The sequence below is a fragment of the Nothoprocta perdicaria genome, unplaced genomic scaffold (genome assembly GCF_003342845.1).
Source record: "Nothoprocta perdicaria isolate Ctin4 unplaced genomic scaffold, notPer1 scaffold_457, whole genome shotgun sequence".
NCBI lineage: Eukaryota > Metazoa > Chordata > Aves > Tinamiformes > Tinamidae > Nothoprocta > Nothoprocta perdicaria.
In genome coordinates this window covers 26041-51030 of record NW_020455707.1, presented here as the reverse complement: position 1 = coordinate 51030, position 24990 = coordinate 26041, and the positions used below count along the sequence as shown (strand labels likewise).

At 46.7% G+C, this 24990-nt stretch overlaps 1 protein-coding gene across 1 annotated transcript in view; it reads left to right on the top strand.

Annotated features, from left to right (window-relative positions):
- VOPP1 (VOPP1, WBP1/VOPP1 family member) overlaps window positions 1–24990 on the top strand; it is a 56782-nt gene that overhangs the window by 15943 nt on the left and 15849 nt on the right. The window contains exon 2 of the mRNA XM_026046702.1: window positions 20162–20220. Within this exon, the coding sequence (XP_025902487.1) occupies window positions 20162–20220 (59 nt within the window). The remainder of the gene's footprint in view (window positions 1–20161; window positions 20221–24990) is intronic.

Genomic DNA, 24990 nt, shown 5'->3' with positions numbered 1-24990 from the left:
TTTTTTCTCAGGACTGTCTGAAAGGAGGGCTTGCTTTACAAGGTGGCTTCTGACACCTCGCTAAGGCTTTTCCCTTGTCACCTTCAAATTTAGACGGAGCTCTTCACGCAGCCTGTTTATTCAGCTCTTGTTGTTGCACAGCAGGAAATACGTGGGGCTGTGGCTGTACGTGATGCTGTAGTGGGTGAGACCAGGGTCCATCGAGAGCCCTTCTCTTCCTCTCAGGGTGAGTGCAGCAGTGTTAGGAAAGCCCCTGTCCGCTCTGTGAGGTCCGTTCCCTTTGTCTTTTTCCAGCCCACATGGATGAGGGATGTTAGAATGTACCTCCCTGCTTATTTCCTTTAGTTCTGGGTCTTTTTCCATGCTTCTGTCTAGTCCCTTTTTGAATCTACTCATAACTGGCTGCCTCCACAATCTCCTGTGGCAGCAAACCACAGGATTTGCTTACCTGCTGGGTAAAAAAAAATCTTCTTATTTTCATAATTACCTTTGAAACAGTTTCCTCTTGGTTTCAGTGAATGGCGCGTGCCCTAATAGAGTGGGATGTGGCAAGGAACACCTTGTTCATCTCTGCATCTACTTTACCCTTGCCCTCTAACTTGAAGGCTCCTGCACTTGCAGGCTCGCTTGTAAAGTAGTTGCCCATATTCTTAGTCACAGTCACCTGCCTCCTGCATCTGAGTGTTTCCTTGAAAGTGGAAATGGGGACTAGAGGGTGCACTTCAAATTCTTAAGGGATTGGTGCTTCAGAAATAGCTATTCAGGAGAAATTTTCTGCTGATATTCAGTGAAAAGTTGGGATTGCCCTTCTGTATGGAGAGAGTGAGTTCAGACTGATCTTTAGAGCTAATTTTAACTTTGAGGTTTTTAAGGAGGTGTAATAAAATAATTGGTTTGAGTGAGATTCCAGTGGTGTTACTGACTCTTGGTTGTAACTCACCCTGCATCAGAGGAGTAAAATACTTCTCCACGCCAAGAGCTAAAGACCATGAAACCTGCCTTGAAAAGTGGGTATGGACTCGTGCTGCGTGAAGCTTCATTCTGTTGATGGGACCAAACAGGGGTCAAGCAACAGGACTGTGTGTCCTGTGCAGACATGGGCAGAGAAAGCGGCCCGGCATAACCTCCCAAATCCGGTGCTCAGAGCCCCCTTTGGGYGCCCCTGAGCAAACCTGAGGGGCTGCAGCGGGTGCAGCTCTCAGAAAGCCTCCTTGTGACACCTGGGGCTTCTGCAGCCAGCGCTCAGCTCTCCGTGCCRGGTGAGTATCCAAGGGAAGGCTGAGGAGGATCATGGCAAACATGTGAGGGCTGCATGGCTTAAATCAATGTTGTGTCCTGGGGTCTCCAGCTCGCGCTGCAGCTCAGGAGTTTAATTTCACAGAGCTGTCCCACATTTACTGCCATCTTGTCCCAGTGCTGTGCAAAGCAGCGTGGCTCACGTCTGTCACAGCACGTTCGCTGCCCTCGAGGAGAAGGCTGTGCAGCTGCAGCAGTGCCCGACCTGGCCGGGCGCTTTTCCCTTTCATTTTAACATGCATGTTGCTCTACAACACTTCTGTTGGGAAAGGCGAGGTCACGGAGAGACTGTACGTTTGAGGGGAAAAGCAGTAGTGTGAAGCTCCTTATTTACGTTTAATTTGGAGCTGTCAGAGAGTTGAGGCCGCTCTCCAACAGGAAACGTCGTGTCTCCCTGCTTTACCTGATGCGTGCTGCCAGGGGAGTTGGATTTTCCAGGTCCCATTATAGGCGCTCACCCCCATCACCAGTAGTGTTGCAGTGGGACAGAGATGGCCTTGGTGCCTGCAGGGTGGAGGGGACTGCTGGGYGGCTGATGTCTATGAACTGGGTCCTGCATCTTAAGAGGGAGGCCCTTGAAACTGCAGGCGGTGTTGCCCATGTGTGGATGTGTGTGTGGAGTCCGAGATGCCTCAAGAACCTTCAAGACACCTTCTGCTCTCCATGTTACAGCATTGTGGTAGCTCTGCTGTGGTCAGAGTGGTGACATGCAGGTAGAATCAGCYGCAGATAGTTCACGTTCAAATCTATGTCATTTTTACCCATTTCACTATCGCTATAAATAAAGATCTGTCTCTATGAGGATATCCTTATCTTCTATACTTTGACCCATGTTGTTTCAGGGGGTCAGATTACATGGTTGTGCTGTCCTTAAGAAGCAGGGCTTGCATTAACTGCTGTAAACCAAAGTTCAGTGGCTGGGATCACTTTGTCACTGACATTATTCACAGAGAAGTGCCTGTAGTAGCTATGAACTTGTTCATCAATATGTAGAGAGATTCTGCCATAAATATTTGCCTGTGACTTAATGGTCATCATGAAAAAAATACATAGAGCTGGGTACAGCCTGCTCAGATGTTTTTTTTCATGCAAGTGAAAAGTGTTTTATGAGCATGAGTTAAACCTGAGCTAATTGAATGAAAGGAATATGAAACTTAGACTAGAAAACTTGGTTTCTATGGATTTTGGAAGGAAAAACTAGTACAATGGCAGTAGGGCAGGGCCTATCCATAAAGTCTCATTCCTGACCACCCTATTCCAAGAAACTTGCCAAGTTCAGAAAGCCTTTTGCTTTATGATTAATGGTAAATACTACTATACCAGCAGCTCTGTGCTTGATTCCAAGTTCTGCTAAGAGTTGTTCAGTATATATCAGTTCTTTGGGCCTCTTAAATTCTCAGAGTATCACTATAGAATTCTTTCCTTGGAAAGATGACCAAGGAGCCCATTAGATAGATGGGTGAAGAACTAATTGACAGCTTGCTGCCAGGATAAACGCTTGTCTGATTACACAGAGTTGGAAACTCAGGAAGCAAAGTAGCAGTGCAGATGGGACTGAAAATAACTGTTTCTGTAGGACTGCAATTGGTGGCGACATATCAAGATTGAAGTCCCCAATTAAAGTATTTGTAGGCTCGCTGGGCTTGCACAGTCCTTGCASGATCTTGGTGTTTGTGGAATGTGCTCTTCAAAGAAGACTTTTAAAAGCGCAGGGGGCACCAACAGTAGTAGTTAGTTTGGGGGCAGCATCAGAAAGGAAAGGGCTGTGACATTCCGTGTAATGTACGGGATGCTCCTGCAGTGCTGAGACCAGGTAACGTCACGATAGGGAATGTTGCTCCCTTGTTTGCTTTCACCCGCTGAGCGCATCTCACGCTCTGTTGTTTCTTCTGATTTACACTTTTGTGATCTCAGCTCCCCTTGGCTTGGTGAATGTGCAGCAATGTCCTTGTTCCTGAGCGTGGCTCTTAGGTGTAACAGGCGACAAGAATGAAATCATAATCATCCTGACTTACACTTTCTGTTAAAGCCTGCGTCTGGTGAATCGATTTCCACGTCATTTCTTTCCGTAGTGCCACGCATGGCAAACAGCTGCTTCTACCAACAGCAGCGCGGGAGAGCTGACTTCACACTCTCTGAGCTTCCCACTGCTGGTTTTCCTGGAGCCGTTCATCAGTCTGTATGAATTTCATCCGCGACCTGGAGACAGATGCCCTGTGCCTGCGGAGCTGTRTAACGCGCTGCTGCTTGCTTCCCTGCCCTGAACACATAATGAAATATCCTAAATGATTATAAAAGCTTTAGCACCAGCCTCATTTCATTTTAATAGACCAATAAAAGCAAGCAGTGTGCAAGCTGCTGGCTCCAGTAGTCCTGCATAAGCCATTAGCAAAACAACATTACAGGCTCTGGACAAAGAGAAACAGCAGTGACAAAAACAAGGATTGGCTCTGAAAAGAAGTCAACCAAGTGCCAATGAACCCAGGGACTGCTCTTATGCATGCTGGCTGCCTTGAGCTCTTTGTTTKAGGTTGAGAAAAGGCAGTGCTTTCTCATGATTTGTTTTGCGTTCTGTCTTTTTTCTTTTATTATTCTGTAAATATCCTTTGCAATGTTTCCAGCAGTGTCGGCGACGTGCCAGGTGCCTGAGGAGCTTTTCCAGTTAACTCGCATGCATGGAGAACTGTCAGGTTTTGCATTTTATGCATGAGACTGGCTCATCTGGCCTCTTCCAGCATTCTCCCCTGTCAGTGCTAGCAGYTAATGTATGTGCAGCGTTGCAGCCCACGCAGCAGGTCAGCAAACTCGCTTTGGAGGACCTGGGGTCGCCCCAGGTCATTGCGCTCGGAGAAGCCCCAAAATTTCTCTGCTAAGGGGCCTTCAGTCACCTTGCTGTCTGTGGCGAAGTGGGAGAAGAAATGTGCCCTTCTCAGGGGACTTAGTGCATGGAGCTTTCCGTACTGGGCAGCAAGAAGAAACTCTGTTTATTTACAGCAGGGTTGGTGAGTGTGCCTTGAAGATATGAGTGGCACGTTGCATGTCTCAAAGCATATACACAACACAGAAATACCTGCCCTCATCAAATAGGAAATCGTTTCATCTGCTTGTGTATGGTCCACTAGTGTTTGACTGTGCTTCAGAAACAAAAGCACCATTCAGCTCTGGTACCTGCGTAGGGRGCCTGTGGGTCGTGTAACCAAAACCCTGGCTGGTGGGTCCTGGTTGGGCTCTGCCCAAACCCTCTGCAGAGCTGGTGCGGGATGGAGAGATCCGAGTCCTCCTTCACTCGCCTCGTTTTCCTGCTTTCATGGTTGAAAATGCCACCTTTTAAATTTCGCATGTGAAGACATCATCATTGCTCTTTTCCAAGAAAAGCTTTCAGCGTTTCAAGCTGTCCTAAGATGTTCTCAGAATATGAGCGTTCCCCAGAATGGCTAGCCAGCTAGACCAGTTTAAAAATGCAGTATCAGCTGAAGAAGACAGATGCTGGAAGAGAGATGAAGATGACCTCAGGGAATGTGCCAGGATAGGAGGGAGGTAGAAATTAGCCCAGAAAAGAACTTGAAAAAAGAATAAATTTGCTTCCACCATGTGCTACGTTTTAGTTTAGCTGAGTGTGCATTGGGCACGAGTGAGAGAAGGGAATTGAAACTTCCTTCCTCCCACCATGTCCTGGAAAAACTTTTAAGAAATTAGTATGAAATCTTCCCTTTCATCTTCCTTCACTTTTGCACACTGGGTGAGCAGCACAGTATTGTTGCCTTTCCCTCTGTAAAGGACCTTGTTTCTCTGTCCTTAAGGAACATCTGCCAAACATCTCCTTGGTTGTGCTTATCTGCAAATATTCTTAAGTTCTGTTTTGCCCTGATTTGCTTCTCTGCAGTGGCAGCTCTGTCCCTGGCAGCAGTTGGAGAGTTTGCGGCCTCGCATCGTGATCCCATGTGCTTCTCTCCTTGCTGCTCTTCACTTCCCATCTTTGTACTTGCAAGCCTTTGAAGGACGCTCATCCTGTTGTTTCCAGCCTTCTGAAGGCTGTTCTGGGTTAAAGGGCATGTTTCAAACTTAATAAGAAAACCGATAGTACGGTAGCTGGATTTTTAAAAAGACTGGTTTTTGTAGAGACATTCTGAAATCAGACAATTTTCGGACTCTGGATGCTCCTTGGGCTCTCTGCAGAATTGTTACTGTTAGTATCCATTGCCGTTTTGCTGTCACCCTCATGTTGGTGTCGCCCCCTCCATCCCGCCAGGATCAGTGGCCGGAGGCAAGGGGTGGCGATGGCCTTCGTGAGTGATCAGGGAGCTTCCCAGCCCCACGGCTGCCCACGGAATAATCGACACTTTGTTCTCCTGGAACAGAGTTTGTAAAAGCCCCACAGAAGCTCCAAAGAACCCCAGCAGCAGCCAGCCATAAAGCCCAACTGATCTCAGCCTTGAGATGAAGAGTTGGTCTCAGTCATGTTCCCTTGCACTTGAATCAGTGCTGTTCAGCCCTGGGACCAGTCCATGCAGAAAGCCGAAAGAATTCATTCCACAGAGGTAATCCCAAACTATCCTGCATGTGCAACTGCTTTTYGCAAAATACTTTGTGAACACTGGCTGCGGTCCCATAGCTCTTCTTTTTCTTTTCTTTTTTTTCTTTTTTTTTTTTCTCTGCTCCTGGAGATAAAATATTGCTAGCTCTTCAGTTGCATGAGCTGATAATATAGCTGCAGGCTGCCAAGTCTCACTGAAAGCTGCGGACTGGACTGGGCTTTGAGTGTGAAGAACATCCTGGAAGGGAAATTCATCCACGCTGTTGTGTGAGTACTGCTGATGGCACATGAGCTAGCTGAGAACATATGGGAGGCTGCCTGTACGAATGTGGTATCTCTTCCTATCGACATGATAGCTGGGAAGTCTGCAGGCCAAGCGAATCAGTAATAAATGGCTTTTTGGAGCTCAGAGGGTCTTGTTTCGGCCTCTGCATCTGGAAGCACCGCTGTAGGACCAGTGGGGTTCCCTGTTGGTGGAGAGTCTTTTCTCTTGTTTGCCTTGTTGTTTCACTTAGTGATGCATTTGGTAGATCAGTCTTCTGCAAAGCGTTTGTGCCATGAGCTTACATCATTAGTATTGCGAATAAAAATTTTAAAACTGAAAATAGACTGAGAACTAAATGAGTTTTTTTTTTTTTTTTTGATTTATTAGGAGTCTTTTATGTCTTTATGGAAAGCAGGAGACTAAATCACTGAAGGGGAGGAAAAAGAATTATAATGGAAACTTGGGAGTATTTGCTTCAAAACTATTTTACTTCTGTCTTTCTTTCCCCCTTCTTTTCATACTCAGCACTGGGGTTTCCCAGCACATGAGGAGAAATCTTCCCAGGTGGGGAAGTTTGGGGATTTCAAGGTCAGCAAGGAGAACCCCAGGAACATGGTGGGGAGGCAGCCGGGCTGTCCCAGGCACTGCAGAGCATCGACCCATGGTCTTCTCTTTAAAACCATCGCACTTAACCATCCTGCTTCAAATATCACTGTGCCAGTGCTTGCCCTTAGCAGATGAGGACTTGTTGTTGTTGTTATTAAATATTACCTGCTCAAAGCCTGGCCTCTGCAGCCGCTAGCCCTGCCTTTACACCCGTTAGCAGTGCGAATGTAGCCCAGCAGAAAGCTGGACGAGGGGCTCTGCGTTCCCACCTACAGTCCCAGTTCCCTGATGTCTGCAGCATTTCTGGGCCTGCAGGTTTGCAGGCCAGTGTGCCTGTAGGTACTGACTGGCAGCAGTACTGCAGCTGAGGTSACTAAAGAAGCAGTTCTGCATCTGCTTTCACAGCTTCAAAAATGCTTTTAGTGCTTAGATGTGCTTTTAAATGGTATTTCTGAAGCTTAGCAGAGACGTGTGTTGTCTTATTTTTGCTGCCTGGGAAGCGCTAGTACTTTAGTACTTTGTTCTGTGTGAAACTAGGGAAGACTTTATGCAGGGAGAACGGCAACTTCCCTGTGCATTACATTCCACACCAGAAGCGCTCGGTACTTAAAATAGAAAGAAAAATTAGCTCTTCGGCTGTAGAAACGGTTTTCCACTTTGTGAATTTTTATTAAGCGCATTCTTTCCTGCTATACTTGTTAGTAAGTCTGTGAGCCTGATTTAAATCAGCCGGGTGCGTTGACTAATAATTTASAATGAGAAAGCAAGGGCAGGAAGGAGCATTTTGTGTGGATGCTCAGTGGCCCACAGCGTGTCCTCCTGCCCTTTATCTGCCTGCTCTAAGAGTTGACTCGCCTCTGGCATTAGCACTAACTGGAATATCTGCCTCCTGCTTGTACTGGGCCGTGCCAGAGCTGAAACTGGAGCGTATTGTTCCGTCGTTGAGCRGGCAACAGAGAATACTTTGGAAATTAACAGCAGCTGCGAGTTCTTCAGCTATTTTTATTTGTACTGCGGCTGTAATTTTTCTACTGTGTTTGTGTTGAAGTTAGACGAGGAAAGGAAAATAGAGCCCCCAAGAGACTTGCTTTTTGTTTTTAATTAAAAAAAATCCTCTCTAACAAAAGCATCAATAAAACTAATAGTGTAGAGGGACAATATAGCAATTTATTCAGCGTGACATGGGCCCCATAGTCTCGTTGCCGGTAGGACTTTGAAGGGAGTTTTGTGCATCACTTGCCCAGTCAGGCCAGCCCTTCCACTTACTGCTAGTAACATCCCTCTTGGCCTTTCATGAAGATCATCAGCAGCTGAGCAGCTTTCACAGTGCTGTTTTATTTAGGCTTTGCACTCTTAGCCATAGGCATGAGCCAAAATCCATGGCAGCYGCTCGTCTCGGTATTCCTTGGATGAGACCCTAAAATCCAGCTAAGAAAGCTCAAGAGAATGACTGTAAAACGGGATTTCTCAAAATCCCTTTGCGAGTCCGGCCATAGGGGTGTTTTCCCAGAACGTCATGGATGTGTCTTGGGAACAAGAAGGCAGAGCCAGACTCTGARCCTGCGGGGTTGAACCCTGACTGCACAGGCTGTTGTCCCAGGGGACCCAGCAGCCTGCCCACAGCTCTGCACAGATGCAGCCTCCCCGGGGCCATGGACAGAGAGTGCGTGGGGAAAATCAGYGTATCACCGGCCCTTCATCGTAGGCGCTTATTGGAGCACCTGAAATCAAGACTCTTCTTACAAGGAGTGAGCATGGGTTTTTTTTTTTTGAAGTTTGGAGAACAGCAAAATCCAGTGGCTGGGAGGTCTGTAGACACGAGTTGGCATAGCTGTGTTTAAGCCCTCAGAAATTTTGGGTGCTATTGAAAAACAATAATGTTTTGGTAGATTTGGTAGGCAAGGAACTTTTCAACTTGTCTTTCGCAAACAGGAGGCTAAGCATAATCCAAAGCAAAGTTCCTGTTGAGCTATGAAAAGATCGGATCAAGCTTTTCAGATCTGTGYTCTGGGCTGCAGCAAGGAGCTGTTCCCAACTGATGGTATCACGTCTCTTTGTCAGGGAGGGCTCCCAGTTTGAAAATCAGTAGGAGCTGGAAAATGGGAATGGCTGCAAGGAGAGATGCTGCTGCTAACTGATTGGCAGCAGCAGACRTCTGTTTGCAGTGTAAAAATGCCACAATCGGTGCAGTTTGCAGCCCCTTACCAATACTCCTCTCCAGGGGCTCTGGTTCCTGCATTTTGGCCTTGCTCTGTGTCATTCAGAGTCTGTGTCTGTCGTGTCTTTGGTTGCGGTCCTGTTGGCTGCTGACCCCTCATGTGATGAGCCAGTTGGAAAAGCGAAGGGAGGAAGCCTTGCTGCAGCTCAGACCTTGCATGGTTTGTTCCAGTGCAGGGATTTAGCCTCTTTTCTGCCTCCAGGGTGTGATTCTGGGGAGCTGATGAGAGGAGGTGAACAACCTGACTGGGGTCCAAAATTGTTTCATACAGTCCATCTTCTGAGGACTTTGACGGTGGATCGCTGGAGACCACCGAGTGTTTTTGTGGTTGTGCTCTTTAGTTGCTATCTGTTAGCTCAGGCTGGTGTGTGCCCTTACTTGGGAAAGGAATTGCACTCCCTTAATTGGGAAAGGAATGAAAATCTATGTGATTTTCTGAGCGTTTGCTGTARCAGGTAATAGGTAAGAGTAGTAAGACTTTGCTCCTTATTTAAGCAGCTTTCCAATCTTGTCTTTAATCTTCCTCCCCCTAGTTATTCCACCCTTCCTCAAGCCTTTCCTCTACTTTTCTTACCTGTTGTTTTTGACACCTCATTCTCTCATTCACTTCTCTGCCTTGCTACTCCCATTGTACTTCTTTCTCCCATCTGAGTTGACTACTAAGTTTTCATTTATGGTTACAGTAGAGTAGTACAGTAGTACAGTAGTTACAGTAGAGTAGTACAGTAAAGTACAGTACCCCTTTTGGGTTGTCTGTCTGTGTAAAACTGTCTGGAAGGATTTAGGAATGGGGATACTGGTTTGGTGAGGCTGCTTGCGGTCTGAACCGAGGGCTGTGGCCTCCGTGAAGAGAGAAACATGAAGCCAAGTTGCATCCTGAGGAACCAGAAGCGGTGCCCTCCRTAGCTCTGGAGCTGCCCACTGCTTCACAGCGGTTGAGTTTTCTCCAGAAGCTGGGACCTGTGCAACGTTGTCAGCACCGACTGAATGTGTGACTGTGTCTGTGCTTCGTTCTGAGCTATTGCTGCTATTTCCATCTGTTAATGTGGGCAGGCTACTGTTAAAATCCTCAGCATTTCAGTCCAGTTGAGTAATTTTCTAGCTGCTAGGTTTATAAATTATACATTTATGGCCATATTTCATGCTATTACCCATTCATAGCAGCACCTCCAGGGAGGAACCTTTAAATTTTGAGGGAGTTTGGACCACATGCTAATGGCGAGCCAGTGTTTCGTTTGTGCATCATCTTACTGCTGCACTTCTTGGCTGCAGAACATCCCCAAGGTAACTTCAGATACTCCTTGTGAGGCAAACATCCTTGGTGAAGGGACTGTGGTGTCTCGGTGGATGGGAGAGAGGAGTTCATCGCAGCATCCTGACTTTTCTGCGTGTCTTGTCAAGTTGTTTTCCCATTCCCTTGTGCTGTCCTATCCGCAAGCAGAAAAGGAGGGGAGCATAACATCAAAAGTGAACCACAGACCATGAGAATCATAATTAGAGGTCCAACAGTGGTAGTTAAGAAACATGCATCGTTACTATTATTGGAAAAAGCTGGAAGGTTGATGGTCCAGCAGATCCCCAAGGTGCRTGGCAGAAGGATGTTTGGGCATGGAGCATGCACCAGCTGAAGAACAGTGAGGCATGTAAAGACCTGTCACCATCCAGAATGTCCTCTGTCAGGTTGCAGAGTAGGTGGATTGATAGGGCAAAAGCAGAATGTGTTGAGCCGAGACTGGGTTGCTATACCAAGAATTTATTTGAGTTTGTCTGATTACGTCGACCTGTATTTGGAGATAGTTGTCTCTGGAACCTGCCGTAGATACCTCCTCCCTCTGCCTCTCCAGGAAGCTGTGTTAGAAGCTGAGATTATGCAGAGGAACAGAGGTGATCACTGAAACTGAGGAAYTCATGTTCTTAGAGAAATGCCAAATCCTGGTGTGCTTCTGATTTAAACAAAGAGATTTGTCAATACAAACAATATATAATAACAATGGTTATGTTGACATTGGCACATTAGAGAAACGAGGACACAGGAGATCATTGCTTAGGTACGTTCATGCTCCTAATAGAAGGAAAATAAATGTTATGGTCTCGTAGACCGTAGTAGACCGTAGTAGAAAGTTACTTCATTTTGAAAAATGTCTTGCCATTAGTAGTCATTGCTACTTGCCAGAAATGCTTGATTATTTCTTTATTTGCTGTTCTCCTTTTTTAAATTTTTTTTAATGGGAAGTACTGTGAGGACAAATACTTAATATTTCTTCCTGTTCAAATAAGAAGCTGTGAGATAAAACCCTTRGTTTGTGTTTAGCCTGGAATTTAGTAATCATATGCTTTCACTGTGGCACTGCATCAGACTACCTAAGTGAAAGTCAGTTTAAGTTCTAGTTTAATTTGAATGGTATAGAAATTTCACTCTGCCTAGTGACTCTCTGCTGCAAAGGCACAACAGAGTACCTGCCTGAAAGCTTGAATTGACTTGTTTAACCTAGTGTAGTTTGTATTTAACTATTCTGCCTTTTTTTTTCCCTGTTTCTTTCTGAGGAGAACTTTGGCCTGAGAGAGACATGTTTGCTACCAGCCAGTAGGAACTCTGAGCCTGTGCGTTGTGTACATGCAAGACGAGAAAAGCTTGATTATTAACCTTGAGGAATCCAAGCCCCAAAGCTCCTTCCTGCATTCCTAGGGACTGAATCCCAAAGCAAACAGTTGCCTGGGCTGCTGCGTGGAGAGGATGACATTTCAGTGTTTTAATGTTCGCTTGAGCACCGCTCTGCCCACCGAGCCTTGCAGCTCAGGCCAACCTGACCTTGGATGTGTGAGTTTCTGTGTTTAGTGCGAGCTATAGATAGTTTCTGGGGACCAGTGACACTGGGCCCTTTAGAAGTGTTTATCCAGGGTCATCATAAATCATAGGTCTGCACTTTCGTCGTGTGAGAGCCAGAGGTACCTTGTGGAGGGGTGAACACCACGGAAGGGGTGGCTGTTTCCTGCAGGGAAGCACCTGATGGCTGGGCTCGCTGTTAAGCAAGCGCGAGTTGACCAAGAGCAAATCTCTCAACAGAGTATTTAAGCAGACACTTCTCAGGGAAGCGTTTGGATTCTGACATGTCATCGTTCTTCAGAGACTGCTTTTCAAATATCAGAATGTTTCCGAGGTAACCTCTTTAATCTCTGCTGTACTCAGCTATTTGCCCTTTTAATACATGTGCCTTTTATAATCTGATTTAAAATGAACAGATGCTCCTAACCACAGTATAACATTAAGCATGATGGAGTTCTGGAATATGCTGTTGGGAAAGTCAGAAGTTGCCTTGGCCTTGCAATATGTCATGGTTTCTGTTTTCTTTTGTCCTGTGGCACTGGGTGCGTCACTGGTTCCAGACTCTCTGTCTTGTGCCTTGAGACTGAGGAGTCGCTGCTCTTAGTGACACAGCAGTTTTCAGGACTTTCAAGGCACAGGGATGTTGAGGCAATGCCTGCAGTTTTGGAAGAAATATCTCAGAAACTGAAARTGGAGTTTTACTTGAATAAATAAATATTTTGTTTTCCAATGGCTATTCACAAAGAAGTATTTGAGGAAGGAGTTTGTCACTAGCTTAAACATCAAGAATGAGATCTCGAGCTAGCTGGGCGAGGAACAAGAATTGCTATGAGGAACAAGAATTGCTGTGATTATCACAGAATCCCAGACTGGTTGAGGTTGGAAGGGGCCTCTAGAGATCATCTAGTCCAGCCCCCCTGCCCCAGCAGGGACACCCAGAGCACGGGGCAYAGGGCGGCATCCAGGCRGGTCTGGAAGATCTCCAGGCGGGAAGGAGACTCCACAGCCTCCCTGGGCAGCCTGTGCCAGGGCTCTGTCACCCCCTGCCCTGTCAGCTCTCTGGAGCAAATGAGAGTGTGAGGGCCCGTAACAGGAGCAAAGGGAAACCCAGGGACTCCCAAAGTGACTGCCCCGAGCTGTGAGTCCTTGCGACCAGCAAAGCAATGTTGGTGCAGACAAAGGTCTCCTTCAGCCCTTGATGGGCTGCCAGGGTTTAACAGCCCAGCGTCGTCTCCTTTTCTGTGCTGCAAAAGACCAAGAAAATAGAGTACTGAATCCATCTTACTTTATTCAGCCTTTCATTGCTCTGCTGTTGTTGTTATGGGAGATGAAAGACAGCCCGTGAGGATTTGACTGCTAGGTAATGTAAAGGCTGTTTTCACTCTGGGGCTTGTAAAGGATAAGAATGAAGTGCACACAGAGAACAGCTGAACGTGTCGGTTCAGCATGCACTGAAGGGAGGGAGTGTTGGCTTGGCTTACATGAAAATGGGTGAAACCCAAGTCTGAACTTCGCCCTGAATGGTATTCCCAATAGTGTCTCTTTGAGAGGAGTCGGTGGCCCGGCTGGTGCTGCAGGTGAAGCCCATCCCCGCTCCTTAGGCAAAGCCAGCAATTTTGATAGCATGTATCTTAGTAGCGATACGGGGAGTGTTACCTGTGCTCATTGCAGGCTTAAAAGTAAAATCCTTTTGCCCATCTTTCATTAACTCCGAAAGTTAGTGTCTGTTTTGGTTTGTTTTTAGAGAAACTGAGGGAGGAGATCATAAATATCCTGAGTTCTAGCATGTTTTTGCTTTCAATTCCTGATGAATGATACCTCCCTACTCCTCCCCTTKATTCAATGTTTAATAAGCTGCCTCATGACTGCTAAGGAATGCAAACAATAACTATGGTTTTTATTTCCCGTGCATGTATGAAAGGAAATGGAGCCATTGCAGAACCTAAATTCAGTTTAGGAACTGTGGACCCTACTTGGTACCATTTGGAATAGATTGGCTGCGCTTGGTGGAGTGGAGGAAACTTGGCATCTGTTTCCTTGAAGCTGGAACAAAAGATTTTACCCCCAGGCCCTCCATGAAGTTGCAAATACTCCAGTGGCATGTTGATTTTTTTTTAATGCTTTCAATATGTGGCAGGCTTCATGCTTTCTTAAAGAACTACCATATAGAATATTCTGTGTAACATTAGAATGTTCTGTGTAAGACCAGGTCCACCAAGAAGGTTTAACACACCTTCCTCTTCTGCCGCCAGCTTTTMTATTTATACGAATGTTGCTGAGTTCACGAGTGTAGAAATAAGATTTGGAGTTACAGATGTCCGCGTACTTTCATCTGTGTTTAGCTTGATCTAGGCCCAGGTGGGAAAACTCACCTAACTCTGGTTTCCCACGCAGTTTGAAGAAGAGGCAGTGGAGCTGTCCCATTCAAGCCGGGCAGATCCCAGAATACCAGAACGGTTGAGGTTGGAGGGGACCTCTGGAGACCRTCGAGTCCAACCTCCCTGCTCAGGCAGGGGCTGTAATGAGGCATTTTTAAGATTTCATTTAAAAAAATGTTGAATGTCGTTATTCATTACTCTTACCTGTGCTCAAACACGAGCTATTGAACAGCCTAAGCTACCCACCAGTGTGGATTTGCAGGCCGGGCCGGGTGTTGCAGCGCGCTGCACGTCGCCGTCGTGAGCACGGGTCTCGCTTGGGTCTCGGCTCTCCTCGGCGGTGGCCCGCGGTGGCCGCGCTGTCCCCGGTGCTGAGCTCGGCCTATGGGGCGTCTGAGGCACGTTTGCAATGTGCTGCARAAGGGCCAAGGGGAGGAAGGAGGGGAAACAAAAAGGTCTTTGCAACCTTCTCAAGTGATCTCGCATGCAAAGGGGGTGTCTGTGAGCCTTTCACGGGAAAGGTTATTAGAAGAGCTAACTGCAAAGTAATGTTTTTTAATGGGAAGCTGTCTAATGCTAAGCACGCTTTAATTCCACATAACAAATGCAATGATTAATGCTTGTACTCTGAGCAACAGGAGAGCTACAAGTATGAGCTCCTTGCGCTGAAATTTCACTGTTGCTAAACACAGAAGAGTAAATTCCAGGTGGGCAGGTTGCTTCTGTGAGGAATCCTGTATAGGTAGTAATCCCTTTTTTCCTTGGGAACAGCCAAACCCTATCCTAAAAACCCTATCAAGAAGCAGCGCGCTCTGAAATACTTAATAGAAGAGGTATGACTTTATAATCTTGGGGCCTTGATGGAGTGGCWGTGTATCTGAAATCGTATCTGTTCCATGTATCCTCTGCCAGGAGGGAAGGCTTCAAACTAGTAGCTGCTGGAGCAGTTGCTATCCTGTTAGACTGAAGTCTTCTGATGTAGCTTCACTGGCTTAGTGGATAAAACCTGCTAAAGACCAGCATGATGTTAAGGGTAGAGCTGCTCCTGTCTTTTGCAATGGGGTCATGCCCACTGCAATGCAGCGCCGAAGCCGTTGGGAACACGGCTTGGAGCTCAGTTTCCTCCAGTAGTTTGGAGAGGGGTCACTTTGACCTCWTCTGTTGGCATCACCAGGAACAAACAGGGATGAATATTTGATGGATTCAGGCAAGGCTCAAACTGAACGCACCCTCCCTTGCAAATTGCTTTCCCCCTTAGGCTGTTCTGTGAATCCCCTTGTAGGCGGCCCCGTCTCTTCATCCTCATTCCCGGAGCGGCCGAGTGCAGCAACCAGGAGGGCTGTAGCAGTTCTGTGCAGATGATGTTGGCAAGAGGCAGTTGGGAGTTGAGAGGATGTTGGGAAAGGCAGTTAGCAGTTGTGACCTGGCTGCAATACAGCTTTGTGGGTATATGCTCGGGTAGGAAATCTCTCTAAATCACCCTGTGTGTTGCTGAGAAGCCATGCGGTCTTTTTCCAAATCTTGGATGCACTTTTCGTTTGTTCTTCCTTCTCGCCTATGGATGAATAAATCCTAGCAGAGTGTCAGAGCCTGTAGCCACAAGAATGAGACTGGGATCAACCTGACCTCTACTAATACATAGGATGTGCCCAGCGGGATGAGAGGATTTAACAGCCACCGACTATTTGAGTCATCGCAGAGCGCTAGGGGCCATTTCTGGCTTGTCAGTGTGGCCGGCCACGCGGTTAAATTCCTGCTTTTTTTGTTTGTTTTTGTTCTGTTTTCTTGTAATTGTGCTGTAGCATATAGGGTTTTTTGTCTGTTTGTTTGTGTTTTCTTTTGTTTTGTTTTTAAAAGACCCAGCCCCTCAGATTCTTTGGCTTGGTGGTCAATGGCAGACCCGTGCCTCCTACCGAATCTGGCTTTGAGGAGAYGTCCGTGTGTTCCTGCAGAGTGCAGGTACCTTCATCTTCCTCCCCACCTGTCACCACAAGCCCTTCCATCCTCTGAGGGCTGCTTTTCTGTTGCTTCCCATACCAAACCTTGGCTGTCCTTATGTAGGAAAGTACTCGCTGTGGCTAGCTGAGGTTTTAATAGTTGACTTTCTAAAAGTCCGATGGAAGCACTCGGCATGACCCCAGGGTGCCCTTGATTAAAAAAAGTGATTCATTGATCATACAGGTCTGTGGGTGTGTATATTTTTAATTTATTTCACTATGAGCTGACTCAAATGATGTGCAGTGTGGAGGAGATGCTTTCCAGGCAGTATTTCTGCAAATCCTTTAAGGCATAACTCATAATCCACAGGATACCTTCAGGTGCTCACTGAGCAGGCTCCCACACAGCGTAGCACGCATATACTTCTGTATTCTATATTTTATGGTGTAATCAACACCCGTCTTTGGTTACTGTTTGAGTAACTGCTTCCCTTTTTTCATTGTTCTCGCTAGCAGCAGCATTTGCAGTTTCAGTCTGTGGCAGGAAGCCACACGTTTCCCATCTTAGAGGAAACCTGAATGAGTTTAGAGGCCACAGAAGAGCACAGCTTGCAGCTCGTGCTGCTGCAGTCTGTCAGAGAAAACAGGCTGCAAGAGAGATGTTGATTAAAAAGAAATAGTCTCATGTGGGCTTCCCGCCGCCCCCTTTTTTTTTCCCCAAATTCCCCAGTCTTCACAACTGTGTTCATGCATCTGGCTGTTTCATGTACCAGTAGCTCTTTAGAGATTGCACATGCGCACCCAGTTAGGCCTGCATCATTTATTGACAAAGCAAACGTACTCCTGGGTTTATTTATATTTTTGCTTGTGTCGAATGGATAAAGGATGTAGAAGAAGAAATTGTATATCTGAAATGATGTTCTTTTAGAAAAGTTAAAMGCATCAGCAGGACCGTAACTAAGCTTAGGTTAAGAACCATAAACTGCCCATTTTTGCAACTAGCGAATGGTAAATGGCTTTTTAAGACACGGACAAACGCCTACCAGAAATTCTCTGGGTAGGCAACCTGTCTTCATGCAGGAGCTAGCAGAGTGGCTGCCAATCCTGATATATGRGGTCTTTTTGTACCACAGCACTATGAATTATCTTCCATTTCTTTGGTTTGCTTTGTGGATTGGAGCAAATTGCTTCTGGTTGATGTTTCTTAGCTAACTTGGGAGCTTAAATCTGAATTATCTCAAGCATCTGCAAGGACACAGTCCTCGAGGTGAGGATGAAAACCAGCTGCTGCCAGAATCTGTTCCCTCGTGCACTGGTGTGACTCCTCACGGGCTTTACTAAGAGGCCAGCGCACTCGCCCCAAAGAAAGGGGARTTTGGCTCCTGGCAGGAGAGAGGCGATCACAGTCTGCTTCAGAGGATGTGTGTGGGGTGCAAAAGAGTAATCCGTGTCCCAGCTACCCAGTTCATCGCCCTGGTRGCTGCATACTAAAGAGGTGGAAATCCTCCGGGGTTAGGACGCTCCCTGCTCCTGTGGATCAGTGAATCCCTGCGAGGTCTGTTAACCAGCAGTAGCCGCTGCGGCTTGGAGCCGGGTTTATGCCYGGGCTTACTCAAAGAATGTTGCTGTGGGGATCAGTGGGAGTTTTACCTAAGCAGGGACCGTGGCGCTTGGTCCCGCGTGTGGAAATCCTTCTGATACGTCGCGTGGATCGTGCTCTGCCGTGCTGCTTACCCGATTCCTGTGCAGGAGAGAGCTTCCGTGTGTTATTCACATCCCAGTGATGCGGGAAAGCGCCAGGACCGCAAGCAGCACCGACTGTGCTAGGTCTCRTGTAAAGGCAAAGCCTTGCCCTACAGATTGCTTAGTGTGCGTGTCTAATCCCTGTAAGCCAGAGGGAAGCTTGGTATTAGCAAAGCTTGCCTAGGTGGGAGCCTTTGTATGGCAGCAGCAAGTGTTTGTGGCTGCAGCAAAGTCCAAATAATTTAAGAGGAAGAAACAGAAATTTTACAACCTGGAAAGGTGGAAGCCTCTTCTCTATTCATTTTAGAACTTGCAAAGTGGATTAAAACATGGGGACGAGGACAAACAGAGCAAGTACTAAATACAAATGTCTCCTTTATGTGGGTAAGAAGTAATGGATGTGCAGGCTCCATGCGCTCCAAAACATTGCTGGCAAAGTATCAATTAAAGCAGGCAAAGGCTGTAAGGATGTTAAGATAAACAGTGAGTCATATTGGTCCAGAAGCAGGAGGAAAAACATAGAGTAGCGCACACCCCAAGCTGAATTCCGCAAGGAGGCTTCCCAAGGGGGAGATCTGCAAACAGTGGAATTTCAGCCAGGGCCTGCGGATTCACAGCCTTCAAAGGCAAAGAGCTGAAGTGTTTTCTTCACTAAAACAGCAGCTGACACGCTGGATTTACAAGACTGCTATGTTTGCAGAGTGGCACTGCGAGGGAGTCATCCTGGTCCTGATTTCAGATTAAAAGGAACCCTTGTGTTCTGATGAGAAGATTTAGAAGTAAAGTTTAAGAACTCAGAAGCTTTGAGGGAAGAACAAAGAAAAAAAAAGAGAGAAAAAAGAGAGATAAACAAGAGAACAAGAGGGGAATAGGGCAAATGTGCAGTTTAATATTTGGAGAAAAACTTGCTCTTGCAAGGTGCTCTTGCAGCATCTCTGGAGCCCTCCTGCTTTAAYGGTGGCGTCCGTTTAAGACAGAAGTGAGGCTGCCACTGTTTTTATCCTAAAGTGAAGGCTGCAGCGCTTTCCCCAGCACCGAAAGCTGGTGCAGCTTGCAGGCTGGTGTGAGCCCTTGCCGTACAGCGAGTGGAGAGGTCTGGGCACACGCACCGAAAGTCTCCCCCGCCGCCTCCTGCTCTAGTCTTAACACTTTAATCCATAGCAGTTTGTCTTTGTGGGCTGTAATTGATCTGTCTGTGATTGAGCTCATCAGCTGCTCATTAGAGAGCTGGCCTTGCAGCCATTCATGAGGACTGCGAGGCAAGAGGCCCGAAACCACTCCGTCTTTGTCTTAGCCGGATTCGTTGGGTGTTCCGGGATTCGGGGCGGCTAATGAAGTTCCGCAGGCCCTTGTTTAAAGGTGAGCTGCCCAGGGAGCATGACGGATGATCGGAGAGCTGCGGATGCGCCGCGTGTCAGGTGTGAGCAGCGGCGAGAGCCCTTCCTTGTGGAGCCGCGGGGCGATGTTCCTTGCTGCGCTGGGAGCTGCTGGAGCCATATCTGTAACGAGGGCTGTATTTTCTGCTAGGGGTGTCAGCAGGATGTGCAGACATATCAGGTGCGATGTGGGTGCAGTTTGCACTTGGCATCTGGTTTTCCTTTCAGAGCATCGGCGTTGTTCCCACTCGCTGCCCGTGCTCTGGCAGGGCCTGTAATGATGCACGTTTCCCTCACTGCCTGCACACACACGCACCGAAAGCGCCTGTCACCAGCCTTTATAAAGGAAATGCTGACAGTCTGCAGGAGAGATCAGTGCTCCTGGCTGCAGAGCCGTGTCCTCTCCTTGGTGCTTTAGTGAACACTTGAAGCAGGTCCAGGCCGCAGGAAAATGAGATGCTCTCCTAACATGGGCTCTCTGTTTTTGTTCCTGTCCAAGGCTGCCTCTGTGCGTCAGAGAATTCCATAAAGATGAATAATTCCTTGTAAATAGCAAATTAATGGCACTTGCATGTGTCTGGTATTGTCTAAATGAGGATGCTTTCGTGCTTAGGTGACTCTAACCACAGCGCACTCTGAAGTTCTCTGTATTCCTGAGATTCCTTCAAGACTCCTGTTCTGCCAGGAAACACATGCAGTTGGATTGGAGGTCCTCGCAGGGCCTTGGGGCTGCGATGATTGTGCTTTGAGTGAACCCATGGCACCCCACAGACAGAGCTCCCAGTGAAGCATCCGTATGGGGCACATTGCAGTTCAAGTTAACTAGCTTCCCCACTGCTTTGCGTTTCGGGTTTGTGAAGCCTGTGGGAATGGAGATCTCTTCTAGTTGCTCAAAGTTACAGTATTTGTAACTATTCCAAGCTTGTGTTTATGATCGCATGTTGTCCTGTGTAAATATTAATATCTTCTTTTCTTTCTTTGTAGTGTACAGAGGCCAAAAAGCATTGCTGGTACTTTGAAGGATTGTATCCTACATATTATATGTAAGTAGTCATCACCTTCCTTTGTGTTTTCAAGCGATGATTAGATTCTTTTGGCTCTGTTATTCTTTCACTAACTATACTACCTTTAGGGAACTGTCTCATCTATTCCCTTTTTCAAATTGGGGGGGGGGGGGGGGGGGAGGAGGAGGGGGAAGATATGCAGACTAATTTCCCCACCATTTCAGGCTGCTTTTCCTGATGAAAACAAAATGTAACATTGTAAAACTGGTTCTTGTTTCAGGTGTAGGTGCATGTTTGAGTATCTTACTGATTTGCTGTTTTCTCTGACTTAAATTGCCCAGAGCAGCAACAAAAAGATGGGGAGAGGTATTGGGTATGGATATGGAGTGAGATGTGGTAAACGTCGTTGCTGGACTGTACAGCTTAACACAGAGACAGGCATATGTGTATTAATTTAAGGAGAAACTAAAAAGGGGGCTGGCGGTGGAGGAGTAGGTAGCAGCATCAGGTCGTCTGTCTGCCGAGGAAACTCCTCCTTGCTTAAGGATGGGAAACTACAATAATCCTTATGCTGCCCAAGAGCCTCCCTCCCATTTCTTCTCCACCTCCACTTCATCTGCCAGAAAGAAGAGAGAAATGGGAGAGACAGAAAGCAGCCAGGGAGCTGGGCAAGGAGCAGGGCTTAGCGAAAGAAGAATGAAGCACTTGCTTACTGTGTGGTTTCATCATCTGTGCTCCTGAATACAAACTGGTTAGGAAGTGTTTGTGCCCAGGACTTACTGTCTTTTTACCAGGTGACTAAAATGTTGAGAATTACTCAGAAGTGGTTGGCCAGAACAGATGGGTGAATTTAAATCAGTTAATTTTCTTTGCATACTAATAACAACAGGACTTTGGTTCCACCTACATTTTATTTCATTCTGCCGCAATGTGGGAAAGGAGCTGGGCTGTTCTGAAAATGCCTCTGTACCTTGACATTCAGGAGCACGTTATTCATCACCACCTTGGTGTCCTGCTTAGGGTTCTGCCCACGCACGTTTGCAGCCAGCGTCTGTCTCCCTTGTTAACACAAAACGGCAGCTACTTGGGTTTGGGGTGGGAGCTCAGCCTCTTCGCACCGCAGGTAAATAAATACGCAGCAAGTCCTGCAGACGCAAGGGGGATGGGGAGGGGGGGCACTGTCTGCAGTAGCTCTGACACAAATTTGCTTTTTAATTGGTTTCCTTTTGGTTACTAGTGTATTGCTTTCTTCGTGTGCCGAAATGGATTATTCTGTAGGAAAGCTGCGTGTTTATTTTCCAGTCCGTCAGAGAGGTTAATTGGAAGTGCACACAGCTCCGGACATGGAAAGTTGTGCATTACCCTGAGAAATGGGAGAGGAGAAATAGTGCTGGTGGGTTGTTTAGRAAAAAAAAAAAGATAAAAAAGAAATTACTTAGTTTGGCACAACACAGGTCTGAACATCTCCTAGCATCAGTGTGCAGAGCGTGGACAAGCCAGTTCAAGAGGTTGCAATTCTCTTGCCTCTCCCTTCCTCTCCCCTAGTCCCATCACTTGAGCACTTGTCTGGCCCTTCACTCACTTAACTCGCGTTGCAGCCCCCCAGAAAGTTGTTCATTTTGCCTCATGCAGTTCAGCACGGTGTTGTTTGTGGGGAGTGCAGGCCCTGGKGGAATGGGAGAGAGGAATATGCATGTTGTGGGGGAGGAGAGAGGCAGGAATGCTCTCCTCCGTGAGCATATGGTGAGATGTTAAATCATCTGAAGGCGCAAAGTGTAACTTCAGCCCGAGAGCGTCTCCTCTCCCCAGATCTGGATCTGGTGTGTGCTGCAGTGAACAGGCTCTATTTTGACCTGTCACTTTTTAGAGCAGCAAGTCCACCAGCAAATATATTTAGTTCTTGAGTGCATAATCGGTTTTATTTGATTTTCACTGGTTTTCCAGCAGGACTTTTCCCCGCCCCATTTGTACACACACACACACACACACATTTACATATACGTATGCATGTCTATATAGTCTGGTCTTGAGACCTCCTTGCAGACTGTTACAAACTCAGCCATGGAGTCCTTGTCGTACCCAGGCTCCCGGGTAGGCGCTCTATTTTCCGGTGAATAGATGGGCATGGATGGCACTCCGGGGACACCAAGTCCCATGTCTGTTCACAGGCACGTGGTGGCACACGCGGGGCAGGGCCTCCCTGGACCAGCATTTTCTGATGAGGCACGTCCTCCTAGCAGGTTTTGTGCAATAGCTGCTTCTCTTTCAGTTGCTCAAAGTAACATAAATGCAACCTGGACTGCCATGTAAAATCTGCACCGCCTTTGGTTGAAAGTTTCAAGGCAGAATAGCTGAGCTAATCTTTCCTGTAAAGGATCTTCTGCAGCTACCCACGACAGAGATAAGACTGTCTGCTAATAAAGAGGAGCCCGGGATAAGAAAGCAGTGTGCTCAAATGAATGTACTGAAAATTCAGCTAGATTGAGGGACAACATTTTCAGAGAAAGGACTGTTTCTCTTTATGTGACTTGATTGACTTAGTTTTTCGTTCAACGTGTCTTTTGCTGTAACTATTTTAAAAAGAAAAAGCAATTAGAGATTTTGCACAAAGCTTTCTTAAAAGCATGTTGGTTATGCTTCCTATACTAACAGCTAAGGCAAAGGTTGGAGATCTTTGTCTTTGGGGAACTGATCCTATCTCTCCTTGTCCAAGTATTTTTCTATTTTCTAGAGGTTGTTCTAGACCACATAAACGGGCAGTAAGCTTTGGTTTAATTTGAGCGTGTTTTTTCTAGGTATAATTCTATTTCTCAAGTCTAGACTAAGGAACTTTCCTAAATTTTATACCTTTTCTTTTTTTAATCCATTACTCAAGCTGCAGTGTGTTTGAGCCCAAAAGACACCATGAAAGCTTGCTGTGAGTTCTGGAGAGAGATAACTGTTCCACTGTTCATACAGAAAATTACCAAGAGTGTTCTTAATTTTTCCACCAACCAAACCAATTGCTTGTCCATGTATTAGTCTTCTCAGGCACGTGATCTTGTYGGTCTGCTACTTTCCTCCTGCTTCAGTGAAGCACTTACTTTTCTGTGGCCTGGAAAAAGAAGCAAACAAAATGAAAATTGAGGTAGGAATTAGTCATTGGGTTCTAATTCTCTTCCTTTGGAAAAGCAAAGAGTCAGACTATCCCTGCCTTTGCTTAGAAGAGTTAGATCATGGTTTTCCTTTGTATGGATTCACAAAAAGTGGCTCAGAATTAAAGCAGTCTGGACAGACTTGATTCTGATCCTCTGCAAGGATCATTGATTTACCCTATGTAAATAAACCAGCTCAGTCTTATTCTAGGTGGACCTGAAGTGCTGGCAGTTGGCAGTGGGACAGTCAAGGTAATTCTCTTACTTGCTACAGAGAATAGTGGCACAGAACGTCGTGAATATGTTTAGACTCAAAAGCCTTTTCCTTAAGTGTATAGGCAACAGTGACATTTAAGAAAGACTTTTATAGGATTATTTTTTTCTCCTTATGAATTGAGAATGAATAGCAGATGGAAGGCTGCTTTGCGTTTTGTTGATGGGGAGCATTTTGTTGGGAACAATTGTGAATGTATTTTTTACTGCAGGGAGAAGTATGTTCCGAGGATGACTGGCCAATCCCACACGCCTTTTCTGTTTATTTTCCCCCTTGTTGCTAGCGACCGTCACATCTGAGCATTTAATGAAGTGATACATTCCAGATGCTAGAACCTGCATGGCTGTAATCCTCTCCTTTCCTCTCCGGGCTCTGTGGCACCTTCTGCAAAGCAGCACAAATGTTTTGGGTCTGAATGCTGAGCACTAAGGCAACACATGCACTGCCCCTGCTGTCACTGGGTCACGGTGAAGGGACTGGCCTGGAGGAGGAGGGGAATTTCAATGTCAGCCCGTATTTGATTAACATTATTTCAGATGATCCTCGTGGATTATCTGAACATACACTGATGTTTTTAATGATGTGATGCTCTGAGGAGAAGTAGTAAGGAAAAGAAGGAAATTCCACCTATAGAACCTGAGTTATAATTCAGATGGGAAGGGACTTSAGGAGGTCTCCAGTCAGCCTCCTGCACAAAGCAGGGTCAGCTGTGGGGTCTGTGCAGATTATTCAGGGCTTTATCCAGATGGGCCGCTAAAACCTCCAAGAACGGAGGTGATGCTTCCAAGCAGCCTGCTCCAGTGCCAGGCTATTCTTATGGTAGAAAAGTTTTTACATTTATTGATTCCGAACTTCGTTTGTGTCAGTTTATATGCAATCTCTGCCATCCTCCTGTCCTGTAAAGAGCCTGGCTCCACTTTCTTAATTAGCAGGTGCAGACTTCCCAGGTGCTCTGCTGGGTCTAGTGGCTTCCAGGTAGCACGTAGCCCATCAGCWCCTGACCCTCTGAGACCCTCTATCCGGAGGCATAAATTCCATCTATTCACCTCTGCTGGTAATCTCCTCTCCTCCTTGAACCCAGCCTCTAAGCACTGAGGTTTGGAAGACTTCGGTGAAAAGAGAGGGCAAGAGGCATCACGTATCTCCAGCCGTCACTAAATCACTTGGTCTGCTCAGCAGCAGACCTGCATTTTCCTCCTTTCTTTGCTGCTGGTGTCAGTTCTAGGTGAGCTTTGGCTTTCCTCACAGCACGGAGTCATAGAATCCTTAAGGTTGGAAGGGACCTTTGGAGATCATCTAGTCCAACCTCCCTGGACACGCAGGGTCGGTCACCCGGAGCACGTAGCACAGGGCTGCGTCCGAGTGGGTTGTGAAGATCTCCAGAGAAGGAGACTCCACAAC